Source organism: Streptopelia decaocto (genome assembly GCF_964273445.1).
Source record: "Streptopelia decaocto genome assembly, chromosome: 1".
Taxonomy (NCBI): domain Eukaryota; kingdom Metazoa; phylum Chordata; class Aves; order Columbiformes; family Columbidae; genus Streptopelia; species Streptopelia decaocto.
In genome coordinates, this window is record NC_138663.1 from 211,439,255 (window position 1) to 211,462,738 (window position 23,484).

Genomic DNA, 23,484 nt, shown 5'->3' on the forward strand with positions numbered 1-23,484 from the left:
AAGACACAGCCTGCAGATACGTGTCCGTCAGGCTGCGGCGCTGGTCGCTGTCAGCCCGTGAGCCGTGTCAGTGCTGATGAATGCTAACGAACGCGTTACTGTCTGCTGCTCATGGAAAGCTTCAACCCTACAAAAAAAAGCAAAAAAATTAAGAATCAAGCGGCTTCAAGCTGCTTTTGGAGCTTTGAAATCTAATTTGGCCTGCTGAGCGTTTGGGTGTTGGCGGTGGAGGTGGAGGATTTCCACACAAAACCACGTGTCGGTCTGTCCTGCTGCAGCGTGTTGGAAACTTCGCAGGTCTGGAAACCAAAAACATCATCCCAGCACATGGGGGAGTTGTTGTGTGGGATGTTCTGCTCGTGTTGCTGGTGTCAGGGAACACACGGCCTGAGCTTGATGGGGCATCTGGAGCATCTTTGTGATGAGGAGACACTGAGAGAGCTGGGGCTGTTGAGCTGGAGAAGAGAAGCTGAGAGGGATGTGATCAATGGATCAATATGTCAGGGTGGGTGTCAGAGGATGGACCAGACTCTGTTCAGTGGTGCCCAACGCCAGGGTGAGGGGCAACGGGCACAGACTGAAACACAGGAGGCTCCATCTGAACATGAGCAGCAACTTCTTTGCTGGGAGGTGCCAGAGCCTGGCCCAGGCTGCCCAGAGCGGGTGTGGAGTCTCCTTCTCTGAGACATTCAAACCACCTGGGATCCTGTGTGATCTGCTCTGTGACCCTGCGTGAGCACGTGGGTTGGACTGGGTGATCTCCAGAGGTCCCTTCAACCCAAACCACTCTGTGAATCTGTGAGTTATTTGGTGTCCTGCTTGTAGAACACGGTTAGAAACTGCGTATATAGAATCCACTTAGCATGAGTCTGTTTGCTTGGCGTAACTTCTGCAAGCTGGGACCCTTTGAAAGGGCTGTGGGGTATTGGAACAGGCTGCCCAGGGCAGTGCTGGAGTCACCATCCCTGGAGGGTTGGACAGACGGACAGGAGGTTCTCAGGACATGGGGCAGGGGCAGGGCTGGGAACGATTGGACTCGATGATCTTGAGGGGCTTTTCCAACCCAAATGATTCTGTGATTCTATTCTGTGGATTATCCTTTTCGATGAGTCAGGGTGGCCCTGGAGCCCAGATCTGCAGTGTCACCCCTGTCCCAAGCGCCTCCCACATCCAATTGGTTTCAGAATATATCGGTCCGATTGTTTCTGTTGAAATACTCAATTATTGTTGTTGCTTTGACTTTCCTTCTCTAGCTGGGAGTGTTTGAGGAGGCCTCGGTGAGCACCGTCTCCCTTCTCAATCTCCAAAGGATTTTAATTACTCATTAGTTACCTCTGCCTTATTTTCCTCCTGATTTCTAACAGCGTGGTGAAGATCCTGCTCGCAGCGAACGCAGATCCAAACCTCGGAGACGATTTCAGCAGCGTGTACGAGACCGCCAAGGAGAAGGGCCTCCATTCTTTGGAAGGTAGGATGGTTTATGTGCACCCACCAGCGTTTGCTTTTCAGGTCCCAACATTTTACTTTCCTGACTTTGAAATGGAAATTTGACCTCATTTTTTTTTTAGAGTTAGCTTCAGCTTCCATTTAAATGCACAGGAGCTGATGGTACGTGGGTGAGTGTGTGTCTGAAGATGGGAAAACATTATGTAGATGTTTATGGCAAGCAATCCTTCAACTTTCTAGAGAGAATGTCATTTTATATAACCAAAAAATAACACAAAATCATCGATGGGAGCATCGTCCCGGTGACCCATATGCAGGCACTTGCTGGGCGAGGAGGAGGGTTCACGGCAGCGTGTTCCACCAGTTTTCTTAGTCCAGATCTTACAAGTAGATCGAATCATAGACTGATTAGTTTGGGTTGGAAGGGACCTTCAAAGGTTATCCAGTCCAGCCCCTGCCATGAGCAGGGACATCTTCACCAGCTCAGCTTGCTCAGAGCCCCGCTGTTTTTTCAGAGCATTTTAAATTCCCCAGCCTGTTTCCACTTTTGATGATGATAAACGATAGTTAAATTTTCTTCCTTTTGTGATTAGCGATGGAATCTCAGGGGGGATTATCTGGATTCTCGGTGCCCGAAGAGGCCAGTTGAATGTTTTGGATCTGGGGAACAATTTCTTCCCCAAAGGGCATTGGAACAGGCTGCCCAGGGCAGTGCTGGAGTCATCATCCCTGGAGGGCTGGACAGACGGACATGAGGTTCTCAGGACATGGGGCAGGGACAGGGCTGGGGGAACAGTTGGACTCGATGATCTTGAGGGGCTTTTCCAACCAAAGTGATTCTGTGTTTCAAGGATGCTTCTGCTCCCAGACTCAGGAACACTGGTGGGACATGACCCCAGAAAAATGTCGCTGTTCCAGGAGCTTCTTCCCCATCTGACGTGTTCCGGGTGTCCCCGTCACCCTGCCCACAATTCAGCGTTCCTGGCACCTCCTGCATTTCTGTGCTTTGGCATTAACCCTTTTCCTACGTGCTGTAAGGAGAAAATTGGAGGAAACCCCCAGTTGCCTCACTCTGCACCAACAAGGCCAAGTGGCGGGTCCTGCACTTTGGCCACAACACCCCCCTGCAGTGCTCCAGGCTGGGCACAGAGTGGCTGGAGAGCAGCCAGGCAGAAAGGGACCTGGGGGACTAATGGACAGGAAGCTCAACATGAGCCACCAGTGTGCCCAGGTGGCCAAGAAGGCCAATGGTGTCCTGTCCTGGATCCAAACCAGCGTGGTCAGCAGGACAAGGGCAGTGATCCTTCCCCTGTGCTCTGCATTGGGGAGGCCACCCCTGGAGTATTGTGTTCAGTTCTGGGCCCCTCAGCTCAGGAAAGAGATTGAAGTGCTGGAGCGGGTCCAGAGAAGAGCAACAAGACTGGGGAAGGGACTTGAGCACAAGCCCTATGGGGAGAGGCTGAGGGAGCTGGGCTTGTTTAGTCTGGAGAAGGAGGAGGCTTAGAGCTGAGCTCAGCACTCTCTAGAACTACCTGAAGGGCAGTTCTAGCCAGGGGGGGATTGGGCTCTTCTCCCAGGCATCAGCAATAGGACAAGGGGCCATGGGCTTCAACTCTGCCAGGGGAAATTGAGGCTGGAGATTAGAAATCAGTTCTGTGCAGAGAGTGGTCAGGCATTGGAATGGCTGCCCAGGGAGGTGCTGGACTCACCGGCCCTGGAGGTTTTTAAGCTGAGACTGGACATGGCACTTAGTGCCATGATCTAGTCAATGGACTGGAGTTGGACCAAGGGTTGGACTGGATGATCTCTGAGGTCTTTCCCAACCCACTCCATTCTGTGATTCTGATCTGCAGAGCCAACAACCCCACGGCAACATTATCCATGGGTCCTGTGCTTTTTCCCTCACCGCTAGAGCCGAAAGCTGCAGAAAATCTAACGCAGGTGCAATATTTGAACCTTTCATCAAACCCAGGTTGAGTGAAGAAGATGAAGCAGCGCGGGGACACTTTTGACAGGGCGTTCTTTTATTTCTCAAAGCTCCGCGCTCTCATCCCTCCCCGTAACCCACCCGCAGCACAGACCTGCTCCTCGGCGGGAGCGACAACTCGAATCCATCAGCTGGCTGGAGCGGCGGATGCAAAATGCATGAAACAACATTAACCAAATGAACAATGGAATGCCAATACATAATGCATGTACAGAGACTTTATTTAAGACAAAGTATATCAACCAATGAAGTTAATTGTTTTTGTCTGCATTCATCCCTCTGTAATGTTATATATTTTTGGGGTGAAGAAAAGATAAGGCCACTCAGTAAGAAGTTGCATTAATTCTTTGGTTGACATGTTTTATTAAAAAGAATAAATTCAGTTGCATTTTTAAAAAGAGAGAGAGAGAAAGGGTGAAAACTGCCTTTGGTTTTGACTTTTTTTTTCCCCCCACCCATTTACATATTTCGTGTATAAATATTTTTTCATAAAAACATCCAAATCGAGAGGGTACGCTCCACAAACAGCGCACAAAATATATTACAGACATTTATATGGATGGCAGGAAGGGAGACAGAGGGCTGAAAATTTCCAGGCACCCGGTGATTGATGGTAGACGAGGCTTCCCCTGACGCTTTATTGAGTTTCCGATGATTATCTCTCTCGGAGACATTTTTTACAGATGACGGCCGAGCTGTCACAACGGACCATGGGGGAAAAAACCCAACAATAATAACACTTTAATCTCTTTACTGCACTGCTCCCTAGTATCTCAGATTCATCTTCCCTGACGCACGCAGTTCATTATCCTGCTCCTCCCTGGGTAGGAAATGACGACAAATAAATAAATATACATACTCACCCTGGATGCTTGGAGAAAAGACCCAGGAAAGGAGAGGAGCCAGGGCATTAATTGATCTTCCTGCAGGTTCTGCGGTTCATTAGCTGGGCGAGGACGGCATCGGGTGTTCGCTGTGGGGATTGTTTCTCTTCCGAACTTCGCGAATCCTGAGCTGGAAGGACCCACAAGGATGACGGAGTCCAACTGCTGTCCCTGCAATGACAACCCCCCAGGTCACCCCGTGTGTCTGAGGACGGTGTCCAGTCTCTTGTTGAACACTGTCAGGTTGGGGCTGTGACACCTCCCTGGGGAGCCTGTTCAGTGTCCAGCACCTCTGGGGGAAGAACCTTTTCCTCATGTCCCACTGACCCCCCTGGCGCATCTTCTGCCGTTCCCTGGGCTCTGTCATCGGTCACTAAAGAGAAGAGTTCGGCACCTTCCTTTCCTCCTTCCATTATGAGGAAGCTGTAACCACGATGAGGTCTCCTCTCAGTCTCCTCTTCTCCAAGCTGAACAAACTCAATGACTTCAGCCGCTCCTCACACATCTTCCCCTCCAAATGCTTCACCGGCTTCATGGCCATTAACTTTCTAATGAATCATTCCCACCCTGGTGGCATCAAGGAATACACCTCCCAGAGCAGACTGTGCTGCTGGCTGAGCAAACGTGGGATACAAACTCTAAAGTCCCAAAGAACAGCCATTTTCAGCATGAAACAAGCTGGTAGATACGGACAAACCTTATTGCGGCCTTAAAAGGGGCCGAGAGGAAAGGTGGGGACAGACTTTTGAGCAGGGCCTGTTGTGATAGGACAAGGGGTGATGGTTTGAAACTAAAGGAGGGATATTGAGGCTGGATATAAGGAATTGTTGTCCTGAGGGTGGTGAGAGCCTGTCCCAGGTTGGCCAGAGAGGTGGTAGATGAACCATCCCTGGAGACATCCCAGGCCAGGCTGGACGGGGCTCTGAGCACCCTGAGCTGGTGAAGATGTCCCTGCTCATGGCATTGGGGGACCTAAGTGATCTTTAAGGTCCCTTCACCCCAAACCATCTGTTATTCTATGTAGTATTTCAAGAAGAATTCCTGCTCTTAAATGGCAGCTTCTTGCCATTCCTGTGTGTGGTGGAAGAGGCGGCTCCTGGTGGGATGAGCACATGGGCAATAGGAGCCACTTCAGCTCCCTTTGGGTTCATCGTGACTTCAATCGTCTCCTAAGTAATGAAAGAGAAAAGCAAGTGAAGGAATCTTCTGATCACATCGATCACTAGAGAAACAAAAAAAAGCCAAATCAATTCCCTTCACTATCCGCATTTTTCATCCTGTGCACAGTAAATTTGGCAGAGAAAGCACTTGGATTTTAACAGAACAATCAAGCAGCATTCTACTCACATTACTAAATGTGAAAGGTGCATAAAGTGAAAAATAAACTTATATACAAGGTCGTGCGACCCGTTTAAGTTTCCATGTAATGTGATAAGTTTAAAAAGTGAGCTGTTTTACTACAATGAATTAGTTTGCACTCGATCTTTAAAATATTGTCCCACACTGGTATCCCTTTGGGCTCGTGTTAATTACAAACAATGTTTTTGCAATTTATAGAATATATCTTTTAATCTTTGTTTAAAAGCGGAATTCCTGTGGGCTTAACAGCTGGAATGGGTGGCACAGCTCTGCTTGCAGAACCAGAGACACACAGGCGGGTTTGAAACGCAACTCAAGCCATTCATTGTTGGTGTGATTTTTATTTTCTATGATTCTGTGACAGTAAAAGAGAGTGAAAAACACCAGAAAGGCAGAAATCTCTGTGTTCTCTGTTTGTGCTGTGGCCTGTCTTCGTTTTAATGGTGCGAGGAGGCTGCGGTTGGACCAGGGCGCACAGTCTTCTCCTGGGCTTTATCCAACCACCCTGCGAAGGGTGACACGGGGGTTTGTGGAACCATGTTAGAAACACAGAATCATTTGGGTTGGAAAAGCCCCTCAAGATCATCGAGTCCAACTGTTCCCCACCCCTGTCCCTGCCCCATGTCCTGAGAACCTCATGTCCGTCTGTCCAACCCTCCAGGGATGGTGACTCCAGCACTGCCCTGGGCAGCCTGTTCCAATGCCCCACAGCCCTTTGGGGAAGAAATTGTTCCCCACATCCAACCTCAACCTCCCCTGGCGCAACTTGAGGCCGTTTCCTCTGCTCCTGGCGCTTGTTCCTGGGGAGCAGAGCCCGACCCCCCCTGGCTCCAAGCTCCTTTCAGGCAGTTCAGAGATCAGAAGGTCTCCCCTCAGCTCCTGTTCTCCAGCTGAACCCCCCAGGTCCCTCAGCCGCTCCATCACACTTGTGCTCCAGCCCCTCACCAGCTCCGTTCCCTTCTCTCCACTCGCTCCAGCACCTCAAGGCCTTTCTTAGAATCACAGAATCATTTGGGTTGGAAAAGACCCTCAAGATCATTGATTCCAGCCGTCCCCCACCCCTGTCCCTGCCCCATGTCCTGAGAACCTCACGTCCGTCTGTCCAGCCCTCCAGGGATGGTGACTCCAGCACTGCCCTGGGCAGCCTGTTCCAGTGCCCCACAGCCCTTTGGGGAAGAAATTGTTCCCCACATCCAACCTCAACCTCCCCTGGCGCAACTTGAGGCCGTTTCCTCTGCTCCTGGCACTTGTTCCTTGGGCATCTTCATCTCCACTGCTGCTCGGTGGAGTGGGGACAAGAGCCACCAGAACCCCGCACTGAGGTCCTGATGCTCTTCTGGAAGTGGCCACCAGGCCCTTGACAACTTCCAGAGCCGTGGTGCTGGTCCGTGCTGCCGGCGCACGTCCAGACGAGCAGTTCTTAGCGTGCTGAGCTTTCGTTGTTCTCCCCCCGCAGTGCTCGTAACCCGGGAGGACGACTTCAACAACCGCTTGAACATCCGAGCCAACTTCAAGGGCTGCACGGCTCTGCACTACGCGGTCCTGGCTGATGACTACGTGACGGTCAAACTGCTGCTGGATGGAGGTGGGTTCCGTAGCTCCAACCGCCTCTTGGGCCAGGAGCGCTTTTTCTGAGTAATCCTAACCTGTCAAGCTCAAACAAGGACCAGATGCTGTCATCGTCAGGATTTGATGTGATTTACTATTTGCTTTAGTCTCTTTATTTTTTAGTGTCTGTGTTCCTATTAATCTCCAGTGGTTTTTCTCATGTACTTCTGGCGGCTGTTCTCATCTTAATCATTGAATCTTCCCTTTCTTCTTGCTGTTCAGTGGAGACACATCCCCTGGTTTCTCTGTTCAGTATTTTGAACGATTCCCTCTCAGAATTTGCGCTCTGCTGCTCTGTCATATCCCATTTGTACCTGTGTGGGGTGGAATCGAGGAGACCCCACTCTGCTGGGAATGGATCTGTCTGTAGGCAAAGTAACGGAGTAATGGCCCCCATGTGCAAGGACTGAGAATCAACCCCTGTTGGTACGTTGGCAGTGCAGCTCTTGGGAATTTCTAGAAATCAGCTTGTGCAGCTGCGAGTCCTCCCGGTCACATCACAGAATCATTTTGGTTGGAAAAGCCCCTCAAGATCATCAAGTCCAACCGTTCCCCACCCCTGTCCCTGCCCCATGTCCTGAGAACCTCCTGTCCGTCTGTCCAACCCTCCAGGGATGGTGACTCCAGCACTGCCCTGGGCAGCCTGTTCCAATGCCCCACAGCCCTTTGGGGAAGAAATTGTTCCCCACATCCAACCTCAACCTCCCCTGGTGCAACTTGAGGCCGTTTCCTATTATCGCTTGCTACTTGGGGAGAAGATGGCGGAGCCCGTCTTCTTATGGATCCTACATTACCATCTTACTCACCGCTCTAGATTACACATCCATAGGGATACTTGAGGTTGCACTTGTTCTTAAGGAGTTTTTCCAACCTAAATGATTCTGTGATACTGAAGAGATGATAATTCATAGAATTACAGAAGGGTTTGGGTTGAAGAGACCTTAAAGCTCCCCCAGTGCCACCCCTGCCATGAGCAGGGACATCTTCACCAGCTCAGGTTGCTCAGAGCCCCGTCCAGCCTGGCCTGGGACGGTTCATCTACCACCTCTCTGGGTACCTGGGCCAGGCTCTCACCACCCTCAGCATAAAAAAGTTCTGTGTAAAAAATGTGTAGGATTTACATCCATACTTTGGGTTGGAAGAGATGTCAGGAGGTCTCTAGACCAGCCTCCCATTCCAAGCAGGACCAGCTGTGAGGCCAGACCAGGTTAACTGGGGTTTTAGCCATCCAGGACCTGAAACCATCCAAGGGTGGCCACTGCTCAACCTCTCTGGGCAACTTGTTGCAACGCTGGATTGTCTTCATGGGCAAAGCACTCAACAGCACGAGGGGAGGAAGAGAAGATGCCTTTAGCTGAGATGTGCTACCATGACAACAGGTTTTATATTTACCCTCCTGCTGATCTTCACCAGTATCACAGTATCACAGTATGTTTGGGATTGGAAGGGACCTCAAAAGCTCATCCAGTCCAATCCCCCTGCTGGAGCAGGAACGCCCAGCTGAGGTCGCACAGGAACATGTCCCAGCGGGTTTTGAATGTCTGCAGAGAAGGAGACTCCACAACCTCCCTGGGCAGCCTGGGCCAGGCTCTGCCACCCTCACTGAGAAGTTTTTTCTCAAATTTAAGTGGAACCTCTTGTGTTCCAGCTTGATCCCATTACCCCTTGTCCTATCGTTTGCCACCGAGAAGAGCCTGGCTCCGTCCTCGTGGCACTCACCCTTTATATATTGATCACCATTAATGAGATCACCCCTCAGTCTCCTCTTCTCCAAACTAAAGAGCCCCAGCTCCCTCAGCCTTTCTTCATAAGGGAGATGCTCCACTCCCTTAATCATCTTTGTTGCCCTACGCTGGACTCTCTCCAGCAGTTCCCTGTCCTGCTGGAACTGAGGGGCCACAACTGGACACAATATTCCAGGTGTGGTCTCCCCAGGGCAGAGCAGAGGGGCAGGAGAACCTCTCTGACCTACTGACCACCCCCTTCTAACCCACCCCAGGTACCATTGGCTTCCTGGCCACAAGGGCCCAGTGCTGGCTCATGGTCACCCTGCTGTCCCCAGGACCCCCAGGTCCCTTTCCCCTACACTGCTCTCTAATAGGTCATTTCCCAGCCTATACTGGAACCTGGGGTTGTTCCTGCCCAGATGCAGGACTCTACACTTGCCCTTGTTAAATTTCATTAGGTTGACAGGATGACATTTGCGTCTGTATTATGGTCCAGCCTAGAACCACGGTCTGCTGAACGTGATGGTGCCGCTAAATCACCCGTGGTGTTCTGCTTCCCTCCAGATTTGTGCCTTTTGTCCCTCGTGCTCCTCCTGCACCAACACTTCCAACTCCTCCCCGCAGGGTCACCTGGGGCAGCTTTGAATGAGCAAAAAGCAGCAATTCTTTGCATGCTTTCAAGTGTGTGCTCACCAAAAACCTCCCGCGTGTCGTAGCTGAACGCTGCAGCCTGTCCCTGCGGCCCAGGTGCTGATTGTTCGTAAAAACGTTAGGAATGTCATCATCTTCGTGGCGTGGGCGTCTCAGGAGGTCACTGCAGGGAAGCAAGCGGGCAGATCGTTCTATGTCAGGCTCATAGAAGGCTCATTCCTGAAGAAAACAACTAAAAGGATAATGGAGAGCAGCATCTGTGAAGGCCAAGCATCCCCAGAAGGGATAAAGAAAAATAATTGTAGGAACATTGAACCTTGATACTCATCTAGAGCGTATGCTCGTTGTCTTTCCCAAATAGAAAAATAAGAGTGAAAGGTTGAGATTCAATACCGCGGAATTCCACAGTTAACTCTGGGGCAGGGTTTGTCTCGTGGAGCCTGTCAGGTACCAGAACCCTGTGTCTCGGCCATAAATTAACCCTAAAAAAAGGAGACAGTGAGAGAAAACCTGTGGCAATGAGGAAATGGCCTCAAGTTGTGCCAGGGGAGGTTGAGGTTGGATGTGGGGAACAATTTCTTGCCCAAAGGGCTGTGGGGCATTGGAACAGGCTGCCCAGGGCAGTGCTGGAGTCACCATCCCTGGAGGGTTGGACAGACGGACATGAGGTTCTCAGGACATGGGGCAGGGACAGGGCTGGGTTATGGTTGGACTCGATGAGCTTGAGGGGCTTTTCCAACCAAAATGATTCTGTGATTCTATGAAATTCAAGCGAGGCGAGTGCAGGGTCCTGTCCCTGGGGAGAAATGACCCCCAGCACCAGCACAGGTTGGGGTTGAGCTGCTGGGAAGCAGCTTTTGGAGAAGGACCTGGGAGTTGTGGTGACAACAGGGTGACCACGAGCCACCAATGTGCCCTGTGGCCAGTGGTACCTGGAGTGTGTGAGGAAGAGTGTGGGCAGCAGGTCAGCGAGGTTGTTGTCCCCCTCTGCTGCCCTGGTGAGGCCACATCTGCAGAACTGGGGCCAGTTTAAGGACAAGGAATCACTGGCGAGAGTCCAGGAGGGGACACAAAGATGCTGAGGGGTCTGGAGCATCTTTGTGATGAGGAGACACTGAGAGAGCTGGGGCTGTTGAGCTGGAGAAGAGAAGCTGAGAGGGATGTGATCAATGGGATCAATATCTCAGGGTGGGTGTCAAGAGGATCAGAGAATCAGAGGATGGTTTGGGTTGATGGACCTTCCCAGCTCCCCCAGTGCCCCCCCTGCCATGAGCAGGGACATCTGCACCAGCTCAGGTTGCTCAGAGCCCCGTCCAGCCTGGCCTGGGATGTCTCCAGGGATGCTTCAGCCACCACCTCTCTGGCCAACCTGGGCCAGGCTCTCACCACCCTCAGGAGCAAAAATCTTCTTTTCTTCCCCGTACCCTCTGGGGAAAAGCTGGAATAACATTTTTCCCAAAGATACCTGCTGCTTCTTTCTGCCTTTGGAAGTGCCCGTGCAGGACGTGTGTGTTACCAGCTGTTTGAAAGCACGGAGGCAGCTGCTTGGTTATCGTACATACAGGTGAAATATGGGTGCAAATAAGTTGGCCCTGGTATTTGGACTATACTGAATTTCTAAATCTGTCCCCTGCTCAGCTCTCTGAGTGCTACTACAACACAGGCCTCTTTTAATAGAGAAAAGTGAGCTTGTTCAAGAGCTGTTTCTTATCTGTGCTGGAGCCGGTGTGGTCGTTGTGAGCGACCACTTCTGCTCGATGCCCATGGAGAGTTCTTTGTTCGTTACCTTGGAAGAACTCACTGAAACAAAAAAGCATATGCAATCTATAGGACTGTGTTTGTTTGAGTGCGATTGAAGGGGTTGTGCACCAAAATTCGTCTGCGCTAAAACGTGACCGTCGCTCATCACCGTTCTGTCCTTAACCCAGCCCCATGGAAATCCTTCTGGATGCAGATTCAGGAATGTGTTTCCAAGGGAAAATCATCAAACAGCCGTCCCCAACGTGAATCTCCGCTTGGTGCGTGGTGTGAAAGTCATTGTAGGATCCTGAGGCTGAGTTACAATGTTCTTCAGGTTAATCCATATTCGCCAGCCCATCCGCAACATCCACTTACCCTCTGTGGTCGCAGTTATGATGAAAATTGATGGTGATTTCCTTGCTAAATACATCTCCCCGCTTTGTCAGGTGAACTCAGGGAGCTGGTGCTGTCCCAGCCGTCCCTTCCCTTCCCTTCCCTTCCCTTCCCTTCCCTTCCCTTCCCTTCCCTTCCCTTCCCTTCCCTTCCCTTCCCTTCCCTTCCCTTCCCTTCCCTTCCCTTCCCTTCCCTTCCCTTCCCTTCCCTTCCCTTCCCTTCCCTTCCCTTCCCTTCCCTTCCCTTCCCTTCCCTTCCCTACCCTTCCCTTCCCTTCCCTTCCCTTCCCTTCCCTTCCCTTCCCTTCCCTTCCCTTCCCTTCCCTTCCCTTCCCTTCCCTTCCCTTCCCTTCCCTTCCCTTCCCTTCCCTTCCCTTCCCTTCCCTTCCCTTCCCTTCCCTTCCCTGTTTTCCACACCAGGACTCGATTTCACGATCGGTGCCTATACGGGGTTTTTCATCCCATCGACCGGGGCCGTTCCCTCCTCCCGGTTCCCCGTGATAACAAAGCGTCGCTCCCCGCATCCTCATTGCTATAATTGCAATGAATACACGGCTGAAGGTCTCAGAAGTGGAGATCGAACACCTTTCAAAGTGTTCCTGCCCCCGGGGGCCCTTTGTGAAGACAATTTCCCCCCTCAGCTCCTGTTTGCTGACGTGGAACAGGCTTCCCTCGCTCCCTCCCTTTGCCCTTCCCTACACCTGCCTTTTTACTAACTCTCCATTTACTCTCCCCAAAACACTTCCTTCTCTCGCTGCCCTGCCCTCGGGGCCAAAGCCATTAACCACCACGGCCCCTCTCTGCTAAAACAACCTCCCTGTTGCGCGCCCGGGTTTGTTTTTGAAGGGCGGCCCCGGCCGCTTGCCCCTCACCCCCCGTCCCTGGCCTTTTGTGACCCATTCAGTGACTCGCTTGACCCCTCCGGGACCTTTATCGCCCCGTGGTCAGCATGTGTGTGCCCAGCAGACCGCGAGACCGAGTCTCTGCTCTCTTGTCCTTGCCGGCCAGTTGTCGGTGACATTTCACAGTCTCCTGACCTGAGCTGACACCGTCAATGCGGGTGTTTGTGGGAAGGAGCTGACGCCCACCCCGCACCGGGTGCTGCCGCCGGCGCGATCGATGCCGAGGGCTTTGTGCACGGCCTGGAGGAAGGACGGCGGGGTCTGCAGCTCGTCCACGATGGGAGTCTCTTCATTTTAGGGGGAGCTTTTGTTATATCAGCATGTAAATCGTGGAATTATAGAACCGTAGAATCGTTTTGGTTGGGAGAGAACCTCAAGATCATCAAGTCAAGCTGTCCCCACCCCTGTCCCTGCCCCATGTCCTGAGAACCTCATGTCCGTCTGTCCAACCCTCCAGGGATGGTGACTCCAGCACTGCCCTGGGCAGCCTGTTCAATGCCCCACAGTCCTTTGGGGAAGAAATTGTTCCTAAATCCAACCTCAACCTCCCCTGGCGCAACTTGAGGCCGTTTCCTCTGCTCCTGGTGCTTGTTCCTGGGGAGCAGAGCCCGACCCCCCTGGCTCCAAGCTCCTTTCAGGCAGTTCAGAGATCAGAAGGTCTCCGCTCAGCTCCTGTTCTCCAGCTGAACCCCCCAGGTCCCTCAGCCGCTCCCATCACACTTGTGCTCCAGCCCCTCACCAGCTCCGTTCCCTTCTCTCAACTCGCTCCAGCACCTCAAGGCCTTTCCTGGTGTGGGGGGCCCAAAACCACCCCCAGGATTCGCGGTACCAGTAGGTTTAGCAGTACATTTGTTGGTCATCTCCACACTCACCTGTTTGATATGATATAATTGCAATTGTTGTGAATAGGCTGAATTACAGAGCTGGCGTGACAAGGGATGGTCTTTTGACATCACTGCTTGTGGTATTCTCAGGAAAAATTGGGTTATCATAGCTGGCTCTTTGTGTTTGAAATCTGCATGATATATCTTGGAGTGGTTTTGGTGGCATCCCAGATGGAAAGGGCTCTGTTCTCACAGAGGATGAGGGACATCTCGAATATCTGTGGCCTCCCAGGTCCCCAGCAGCCAGCGCGTGGCAATAAGGAGACACCTGGGGCCTGGTCACACCTCAGAAGGTGACGGTGTCATTGCGCTTCCCTCACCGGAGTCACCAGCAAGAGCAAAACTGGAGAAACGACATAAGCAAGTGAGGAAATCAAGCTGCCAAGGGTCTGCTGGGCTGGCGGTCTCTGAGCAGGTGTTTTCTAACGGTGGGTCCCCAAAAATGGCCAACCAAGGTTTTCGTGCAAGTGTACAGTGAGTTTAAACCTACAGAATGTTTGTGCTTTGCTGTGTCCATCAAGCCCTGGAGACTGATCAGGTTGAAAAGCTGGAGGAAATAAGTTCTTGGTAAGAGCCAGAATATTCTTCTGTTGGACACCGTTCTGTTCTTAAACTTATCTCCAGGGAAAGACATGGACCTGCTGGAGAGGGGCCAGAGGAGCCACAGCAATGACGTGAGGCTGGAACAGCTCTGCTGGGGGACAGGCTGAGAGAGTTGGGGTGTTCAGCTGGAGAACAGAAGCTCCGGGGAGACCTTAGTGTGGCCTTTCGGGACTTAAAAGGGGGCAATGAGAAAGATGGGGACAGACTTTTGAGCAGAGCCTGTTGCCATAGGACAAGGTGTGATGGTTTTAAACTAAAGGAGGGAGATTCAGGCCAGACATGAGGAAGAAATTGTTGCCCTGAGGGTGGTGAGAGCCTGGCCCAGGTTGGCCAGAGAGGTGGTGGCTGAAGCATCCCTGGAGACATCCCAGGCCAGGCTGGACAGGGCTCTGAGCACCCTGAGCTGGTGAAGATGTCCCTGCTCATGGCAGGGGGGGCACTGGGGGAGCTTTAACGTCCCTTCAACCCACAATGTCCTGTGATTCTGTGGCAGAACGTGTGTGTGTTTTCAAAGCTGGTGTTGCTGCACCTCAGTTTGGGGAAATGAAAACCACCGGCTGCTTTGTCTTCACTGATTTTTCTCCCTGACATTCGCTAGATTTAGGAACCATTTGTCATGGGAAGAACAGGTCTGCAGGTCAGTCCTCCTGAGCAAAACCAGGCCAGTGTAAAATAATAATTCTGCTTCGCTGCCCAGGGTCCTGCAGGAAGGTTCACGTGTGCTGATTTGACTGAAATTGAGGTAATTTTCTTCATGCAGTTAGAAATTTTGGGGTTATTTTTCAGCTAGCACAGTTGTTGTTTGGATTTAGTTTGAGGATCAGAAGCAGATAACACCCAGGGGCAGGGTTAATGTTTTTCACCCAGTGGTGGATGTGGTCTGCCTTGACTTCAGCAAAGCGTTTGACACAGTCTCCCATAGCATCCTAGTTGCTAAATTGAGGAGGTGTGGTCTGGACAATAGAGTAGTGAGGTGGGTTGCAAACTGGCTTAAGGAGAGAAGCCAGAGAGTGGTAGTCAATGGTGCGGAGTCCAGTTGAGGCCAGTATCTAGTGCAGTGCCTCAGGGGGCAGTGCTGGGGCCGGTGTTATTCAATATATTCATTAACGATTTAGATGAGGGAATAGAGTGACTGTCAGCAAGTTTGCTGGTGACACCAAGCTGGGAGGAGTGGCTGACACGCCAGAGGCTGTGCTGCCATCAGAGACCTGGACAGGCTGAGAGTTGGGTGGGGAGAAATTTAATGAAATAGAACAAGGGCAAGTGTAGAGTCTTGTATCTGGGCAGGAACAACCCCAGGTTCCAGTGTAAGTTGGGGAACGACCTATTAGAGAGCAGTGTAGGGGAAAGGGACCTGGGGGTCCTGGGGACAGCAGGGTGACCATGAGCCAGCACTGGGCCCTTGTGGCCAGGAAGCCAATGGTACCTGGGGTGGGTTAGAAGGGGGTGGTCAGTAGGTCAGAGAGGTTCTCCTGCCCCTCTGCTCTGCCCTGGGGAGACCACACCTGGAATATTGTGTCCAGTTGTGGCCCCTGAGTTCCAGCAGGACAGGGAACTGCTGGAGAGAGTCCAGCGCAGCCACCAAGATGCTGAAGGGAGTGGAGCATCTCCCGTGTGAGGAAAGGCTGAGGGAGCTGGGGCTCTGGAGCTGGACAAGAGGACACTGAGGGGGACTCATTCCTGGGGATCAATATGGAAAGGGGGAGTGTCAGGAGGATGGAGCCAGGCTCTTCTCGGTGACAACCAATGATAGGACAAGGGGTAATGGGTGCAAACTGGAACACAACAGGTTCCACTTAAATTTGAGGAGAAACTTCTCAGTGAGGGTGGCAGAGCCTGGCCCAGGCTGCCCAGGGGGGTTGTGGAGTCTCCTTCTCTGCAGACATTCCAACCCGCCTGGACATGTTCCTGTGTAACCTCATCTGGGTGTTCCTGCTCCATGGGGGGATTGCACTGGATGATCTTCTGAGGTCTCTTCCAATCCCAAACATACTGTGATACTGTGATACTGTGAACTTTCCAATGTCGTTGAGTTGGAACAAAGAGAATGTTAAGAACTTACTGTTATCCTTGTTGTTTTTTGGGAGCTAAGGATGTTCCGAGCGCTCTCCCCACAGGTGTGGGGCAGTCGGGAAGGGGTAAACCTTACCTGACATCAGACTGATCAATCAGAATACTGTGTGCCATTATTATATTTAATGAGAGTTGGATTTTCCAGCTGGGGAGATGGGGAGCTGTTCAGTTCTGTTCCGTTTTGGGGCAGTTCTGTTCAGAACTGTCTCTAATTTGGCCTTTTCCAATGCTGCCATTTTGCTGAGGCCTCTGGGCTTTTCTGCCTCTTTCTCTCTTTCCCCCATTATCAACGTTTTGGGACCAGGTGCTGCTTCTGGGATCGGCTCCTCAGTGCGGACGGAGCTCACGAAGAATTGCGTGGAGTATATTTTATATTCTATTTCCATTTTGTATGTAGTAGCATATTTATATTATTTTGTTATTGAACTGTGCTTATCTCAATCCACAAATCCCTCCCTTCGCTTTCGATTCTCTCCCCTATTTTGGGGAGCGTCTATCATTGTTGCGATCGCTGGCTGAAGTTAAACCGTGACAATGTGGTTGATGCTGATGCCTGGGGACCATCCCTGCTGCCTTTTCGACCAGGTCATGATTTCGGGGGGAACACGCTGGGCCCCCCCGAGCTCCTCCAGCACCTCGGGGGACACCGAGCCCGTCTGCACCGCATCGGGGTCAGTGTTTTTGGGGGGATCACTCATCCAGGAGTTTTGCTCCGACGCATCCATCCCAGACCAGCCCGCAACCTTCTCTACCTCTCCATGCTCATATTTACAAAGCGCCGTGATAAATTCAGTATCGATCCCTTCTGCCGCACTGTAAATTTTGCAAAAGATGATTAAATAGCGCAATAGAGTCTGCGAGCGCCGGGGCTCAATATGTTCTGGGCCGGCGTATCGACCCCCTCGGTCCGACGGCAGCAAGTTCCACTCCCAGCCGCTCCAGACCAGTAATTAAAACCCTGGGAGACCGGGATTTAAAACCCATCATAGCGCAGCGTCTGACATCCCCGCGTGGCGAGGGCAATAAGCCTATAAGTGCAAGCGCATTTATGTCCATGTCAAAGTGCTTAAGAATAGTTTTCCCCACAGGGCAGGGGAGCAAATAGATCCCTTTTGAAGTGTTTCTGGGTACAAAACTCGGCGGCGACAGAATGTTTGTCATGAATTTAATAGCTCTGCGCACGTGTAGATGAGGATTCTTTCGTTTCCCTTCCCATGCTGTTACCTTACAAATGAGCATAAGGAGGATTGTTTTCCCACCCAGGTGTCAAGCGGGCGTAAAACAAGCTGCGCTCACGTTACTGTAAAGCAAGATTGAAAGGAGCAGGTAGGTCAAGCTGTTTTAAAAGGCACAGCAAAGAAAAAAGGGGTTTCTGAGCCCAAAAATGGAGTTGAAATCGCCCAAAGCCTTTCCAAGCCCTGGTCCTTCCGCTGCATCGCTGGAGATCATAGAATCACAGGATGTCCTGAGTTGGAAGGGACCCACAAGCTCCATCGAAGATGCTTTTTGAAAGCGGTTTGAGTTGAACCACCTCTTCAAGCTGAGCTCGGTTTAAGCTCAGATTTAGCTAATGTTGACTCCTCTTCTTCATCCTCATCATCACGTCTGCGTCGGAGCGGTACGCGCGGTGCTGATTTTCTGCGTCTCTCGCAATCCTTTTCCTTACATTAGGTGGGAAATAAATGCGACTTGCTCTGCTTTGCAGTAGGATGCAGGATGATTTGGGTTTGTAGAGTGTGGTCTCTGTGTAAAGAGCGATGTTCTAAAATGGATTTATCCAACCACAGGAGCTGATTTGGGGGATTATAAGTTGTTAGGACTCATGTCCCAAGGGACAAGCGCCAGGAGCAGAGGAAACGGCCTCAAGTTGCGCCAGGGGAGGTTGAGGTTGGATGTGGGGAACAATTTCTTGCCCAAAGGGCTGTGGGGCATTGGAACAGGCTGCCCAGGGCAGTGCTGGAGTCACCATCCCTGGAGGGTTGGACAGACGGACAGGAGGTTCTCAGGACATGGGGCAGGGACAGGGGTGGGGGAACAGTTGGACTTGATGATCTTGAGAGTCTCTTCCAACCAAAATGATTCTCTGATTCTGTGTGTCTATGATGATCAGTCTCTGACGCCTCCCTTCTAGTTTGCACATCCTAATTTTGGACTTGGCCACTGCCACCTGTCAGAATCACGCCCAGATTTGTTCTCAGCGAGGTTTGGGAGCCTCTTTTTGCCTCTTCTTGCCCTTTCTTACCTGCCCTTGGCAGCGTCCGACCTTCGTCTCGGCAGCTCTGGGTATTTCTGGTTGAGAAGATCTCTCTCTAGACTCTACTCCAGAAACAGGAGCTTCCAACTCACACATTGCACGATTCAGACACATCTTGGAGATGGACACCACCTTGTAACTGCGCAGCGGTCGGTATAATGAAGAATAAAGCTCAGAGCGCTGCAAAACAACCATATTTTCAGTGCTTCGGTTGGGTAAGAAGCCACCACGCCGCGCGATTGACGGCGTTTCTCTCCACAGGCCTCTCAGTTCTGCTTTGGCTGCACCGTCATTCATACAAATGGTCTTGAGGGCCAAAAAAAAGGCAAAACTGAGCCCAAAACCAACGCTAAGATGATGACTGCGCTCTGCCTGCTGTAAATAGAAGGCAAAAATGGGCATGTGCAATAATTACCAGCTCGTTTCGTGGTTGTAAACATCGCGTTAAAAGCTCCTGATGACACAGCGGTTCTAATCACAGCCTCAGGCTGACACAGAGACGCCCTGAAAAGGAACGAGTATCATGTTGTAATGACACCACTATGATATTATTCACTATTTGCGATATTCGCCGTTACTTCGAGGTCTCGATTCCGCGGTACTGGCTGTTCAAACACAGTTTCAGCATAGAAAATCAGAGGCGCCATCACTCTGGTCGTGTATGTGTTAAAATTCATTCCAAACTGTTCACAGCCATAGTAACAACTAAGTAAATGTATTGAGAACAAACCCTCAAGAGACGGGTGAGTTGCTCGCATGGTCGGTTGGAAAAACGTGTTTTTCATGGCACCAAGTGCAAAGTTGTGCAGGTTGGGAGAGGTTGTTGACCTCTCAACACCTCAACAGGGCGGTGTTGACCCTTGGAGAGTGGAGCTTCTGAGCAGGAGAAACACCAAAATGAGCTGGTTTGGGGCTGGATTAACAGGGATGCAGGCAGAGGGTGAGAGGGATTTCGGGAAGGAGAAGCAGGACAAGAAGTAACGCTGGAAAACTCATGCTGAAGAGTCTTCTTTTGGGGAAGAAATGAGGGGAATGACGTTTCAGAACCATCTTCATCTGCACCTCTGCTGCTTCTGATGGAGTTCATGGGCTGAGGAATGTTCTTTTGTAGAATCATAGGACATTTTTTGGGTTGAAGGGACCTTAAAGCTCACCCAGTGCCACACATGGAGCTGCTGGAGAGGGGCCAGAGGAGCCCCAGGAATGATCCTCTTAACAATTTGTCTTGAGATTCCTTCAGATTCGGGATAAGCTGTCAATAGAGCCGCGCGACGCGGTGGTGCTGGTACCCGGCTCCTCCGCGGCTGGCGGGGGGAGATGGGAATGGAGGAGGAGGGAGATGGCACATGGGGGGAGATGCAGGAGGAGGATGATGGCGGGAGGGAGAGGAGGATGCCAGGGGCTCGCAGAGGATTTGGGGGTTGGCAGGGGATGCTGGGGATCCCGGGATCTCCATCCTCCACCACGGCCTGTGCTGAAGTGCAGCGGAGCCGGGATCTGGCTCATGTAATGAAATATGGAGAGGGGGCAGAGGAGCCCCAGAAATGATGCGAGGCTGGAACAGCTCTGCTGGGGACAGGCTGAGAGAGCTGGGGTGTTCAGCTGGAGAACAGAAGCTCCAAGGAGACCTTAGTGTGGCCTTTCCGGACTTAAAAGGGGCCCATGAGAAAGATGGGGACAGACTTTTGAGTAGGGCCTGTTGTAATAGGACAAGGGGTGATGGTTTTAAACTAAAAGAGGGAGATTCAGGCTGGACATGAGGAAGGAATTGTTGCCCTGAGGGTGGTGAGAGCCTGGCCCAGGTTGGGCAGAGAGGTGGTGGCTGAACCATCCCTGGAGACATCCCAGGCCAGGCTGGACGGGGCTCTGAGCACCCTGAGCTGGTGAAGATGTCCCTGCTCATGGCAGGGGGGGCACTGGGGGAGCTGGGAGGTCACACACACTATTCTGTGATATTGAACCACACGTTGCCCTCAAGCATTTACTCCCATGGAGACGAATGTTTCACTGGAGGGACCAAAGGCAGAATGACCCTCAGCTTGTGTCGTTACACCGAGCTGGTTTAATCTCCTATATTATATCCAGGATAATTAGGGTAATTAGCAAAAGCCACCAAATAACAGCAGAGGGGCAGGATGCTCAACCATCCCGAGTGTTGTCCTCAAGCGCGCCCGCACTTTTGTCTTTGAGAATTTTGCTCTGGCTCTTCCCTTGATGAGATTTGAGGATATTCCCGGGGCATTGTGTGTTCCTGTTGAAATTTGGGCCCTGCAGCAGCAGGGACAGGTCCCCAGCCAGGCTGAAGGTCGATGCCCAGCAAGTCCTGCCGTGTGGCTTTGATATTAATATTTATTGAAGCATCAGGCAGCAGAAGGGCGGTGGGATCACCTGCGGGGGTGCCCACTTGCCTATTAACGTTGTATGCTAAAAGCTGCTTGTGAAATACGTGTTTTTATCGATTTAAAAGCAGGTTTACGTTCCTGGAAAAAGGGGTGATCATGCTAATTCAATCACCGAAGACTCTGGAGGACAGAAGTCTTTTTATATTACTTTAACTAGCCATGTGGAGCAATAATAATGTCATTCCTTGTCAAAGCTGATGGCTGATGACTCCGTGTCATCCCCAGCAGGTGGTACGGGCTGTGTCCTGCTGGTGAATCCCATCCTGGTGTTTGAACAGGCCACGGAGAGGTGGGATTGCTATGGAAAATTGCATTTTAGTGCCATTTGTGCTTGTCTGCGTGGTTCGGGACAACAGCTGCTCTCTGTGCCCGTCCCCAGCAAACCCACCGTAGATTTGGGGATTTCCAGGCTCTTCCTGGGATTTAGAAGGTTCTCAGGACATGGGGCAGTGCAGGGGGTGGGTTGGTTGGACTCAATGATCTCGAGGGGCTTTTCCAACCCAAATGATTCTATGATTCTATGAGGAATGAATTCTCGAGGAACCCTCGCTGAAGCGACCTCGTGATGAAACTGCTGCAGCGGGACGTTGACACGATCAGTCCTGACGTGTGACATGATCAGCTCTGCTTCTGCGAGACTGGAAATGGCTTTATATTGGGATGAATGCATTTCTGGGGCTGAAGCTCTGCTGTCGTCTGCACCGGAGATCTGCCCAAGTGGAGAAAGGCTCAGCTGGAAGTTGCGTTCAAGGATGCCCAAGAGCAGCAGTCCATGCAGAAGCGTCCGCAGCATCTGTTCGCTCTATGAAATGAGGTCCTCACACTTTCCTCCTTTCCTTGTCTCAGTGCTCAGGGCTTTCCCAAACCTCTCTGTGGCCAGACTTTCGAGAACTGGAGCTCTCTGGGTGTCCATCTGGCTCACTGTGAGCCCCGTTCTGTCTGTCTGTCTGTGAGGCTGCTTCTTGTTTCAACAGGAACAGAATCACAGGATGGTTTGGGTTGGAAGGGATGCTCAAAACTCCCCCAGTGCCCCCTCTGCCATGATCAGGGACATCTTCACCAGCTCAGGTTGCTCAGAGCCCCGTCCAGCCTGGCCTGGGATGTCTCCAGGGATGGTTCAGCCACCACCTCTCTGGCCAACCTGGGCCAGGCTCTCACCACCCTCAGCACAACAGTTCCTTCCTCATGTCCAGCCTGAATCTCCCTCCTTTAGTTCAAAACCATCACCCCTTGTCCTGTCACAACAGGCCCTGCTCAAAAGTCTGTCCCCATCTTTCTCATGGGCCCCTTTTAAGTCTGGAAATGCCGCACTAAGGTCTCCCCGGAGCGTCTGTTCTCCAGCTGAACACCCCAGCTCTCTCAGCCTGTCCCCAGCAGAGCTGTTCCAGCCTCGCATCATTTCTGGGGCTCCTCTGGCCCCTCTCCATATTTCATTACATGAGCCAGATCCCGGCTCCGCTGCACTTCAGCACAGGCCGTGGTGGAGGATGGAGATCCCGGGATCCCCAGCATCCTCTGCCAACCCCCAAATCCTCTGCGAGCCCCTGGCACCCTCCTCTCCCTCCCGCCATCATCCTCCTCCTGCATCTCCCCCCATGTGCCATCTCCCTCCTCCTCCATCCCCATCTCCCCCCGCCAGCCGCGGAGGAGCCGGGTACCAGCACCACCGCGTCGCGCGGCTCTATTGACAGCTTATCCCGAATCTGAAGGAATCTCAAGACAAATTGTTAAGAGGATGGAGTTAATAAAATTTGAAAAATTGAGGCCTGTCACTCTCCTAAACTTTTTTCGATACCGCTGACAGAAACATATTTCCCCAATGAGTGACCTTCTGCAGCTGCTCCGGCGCCGCGACGCCGCGCGGATGCTGGGACTGAACCAACCCGCTATTTATCAAATATCATAAGCCGGGGCCTCCTAATATGAGCAGGGGAGGAGGCGACGGACTCGCACAGCCCGAGGTGTCGCCCAGGTGTCCATCTCCGGCTACAGACAGCGAGTGGGAGGTGACAAATGACCTTCTATTAAGTCTCCCAAGGTTGGTGTCCCCTCGGCAGAACCAGCTGCCGGGGTGGGAGAGGGCAGGGGACGGGGAAGGGGGGGTCAGGCCGGGGCGCGGAACGAACCTCTCGCCGCTTTCACCTTCTCTTAACGAGTAAAGTGACACCGTTATTTATTGCGGCGTAATATTTTATTGCCGAGCTTGGAATCGACCAGTCGGAGGGAGTCGGGTTCTATCAATTATTGCAGCAATTAGTCAAGTCGTCAAAGCCATTAACAGGGGGATTAGGCCAATATTGGAGAGCCATTATTGATAGATCCTGGGGAAAGAAACCAAACAAACCAACCCTCAGCCTTCATCTGAAATGAGGGCAGGCCGTGCCTCGAGGATCTCATCATTTGGAGGAAGCAGAAAACTTGTCCCCCCCTTGGGTTATTTTTTTTTGGGGGGGGAGCACTGTCTCTTTAAAAGATATTGAGTGGCCGGTCTCGGCACTATATAATCTCACCTGTCTCGATCATATTCTTTATTTGCAATGACAAGGCTCGCAATAGAAATTACTCTGTGTCG

At 51.8% G+C, this 23,484-nt stretch overlaps 1 protein-coding gene across 1 annotated transcript in view; it reads left to right on the forward strand.

Annotated features, from left to right (window-relative positions):
- CLPB (ClpB family mitochondrial disaggregase) overlaps positions 1 to 23,484 on the forward strand; it is an 84,499-nt gene that overhangs the window by 24,567 nt on the left and 36,448 nt on the right. The window contains exons 4-5 of the mRNA XM_082043595.1: positions 1,365 to 1,468; positions 7,133 to 7,261. Coding sequence (XP_081899721.1) covers positions 1,365 to 1,468; positions 7,133 to 7,261 — 233 coding nt within the window. The remainder of the gene's footprint in view (positions 1 to 1,364; positions 1,469 to 7,132; positions 7,262 to 23,484) is intronic.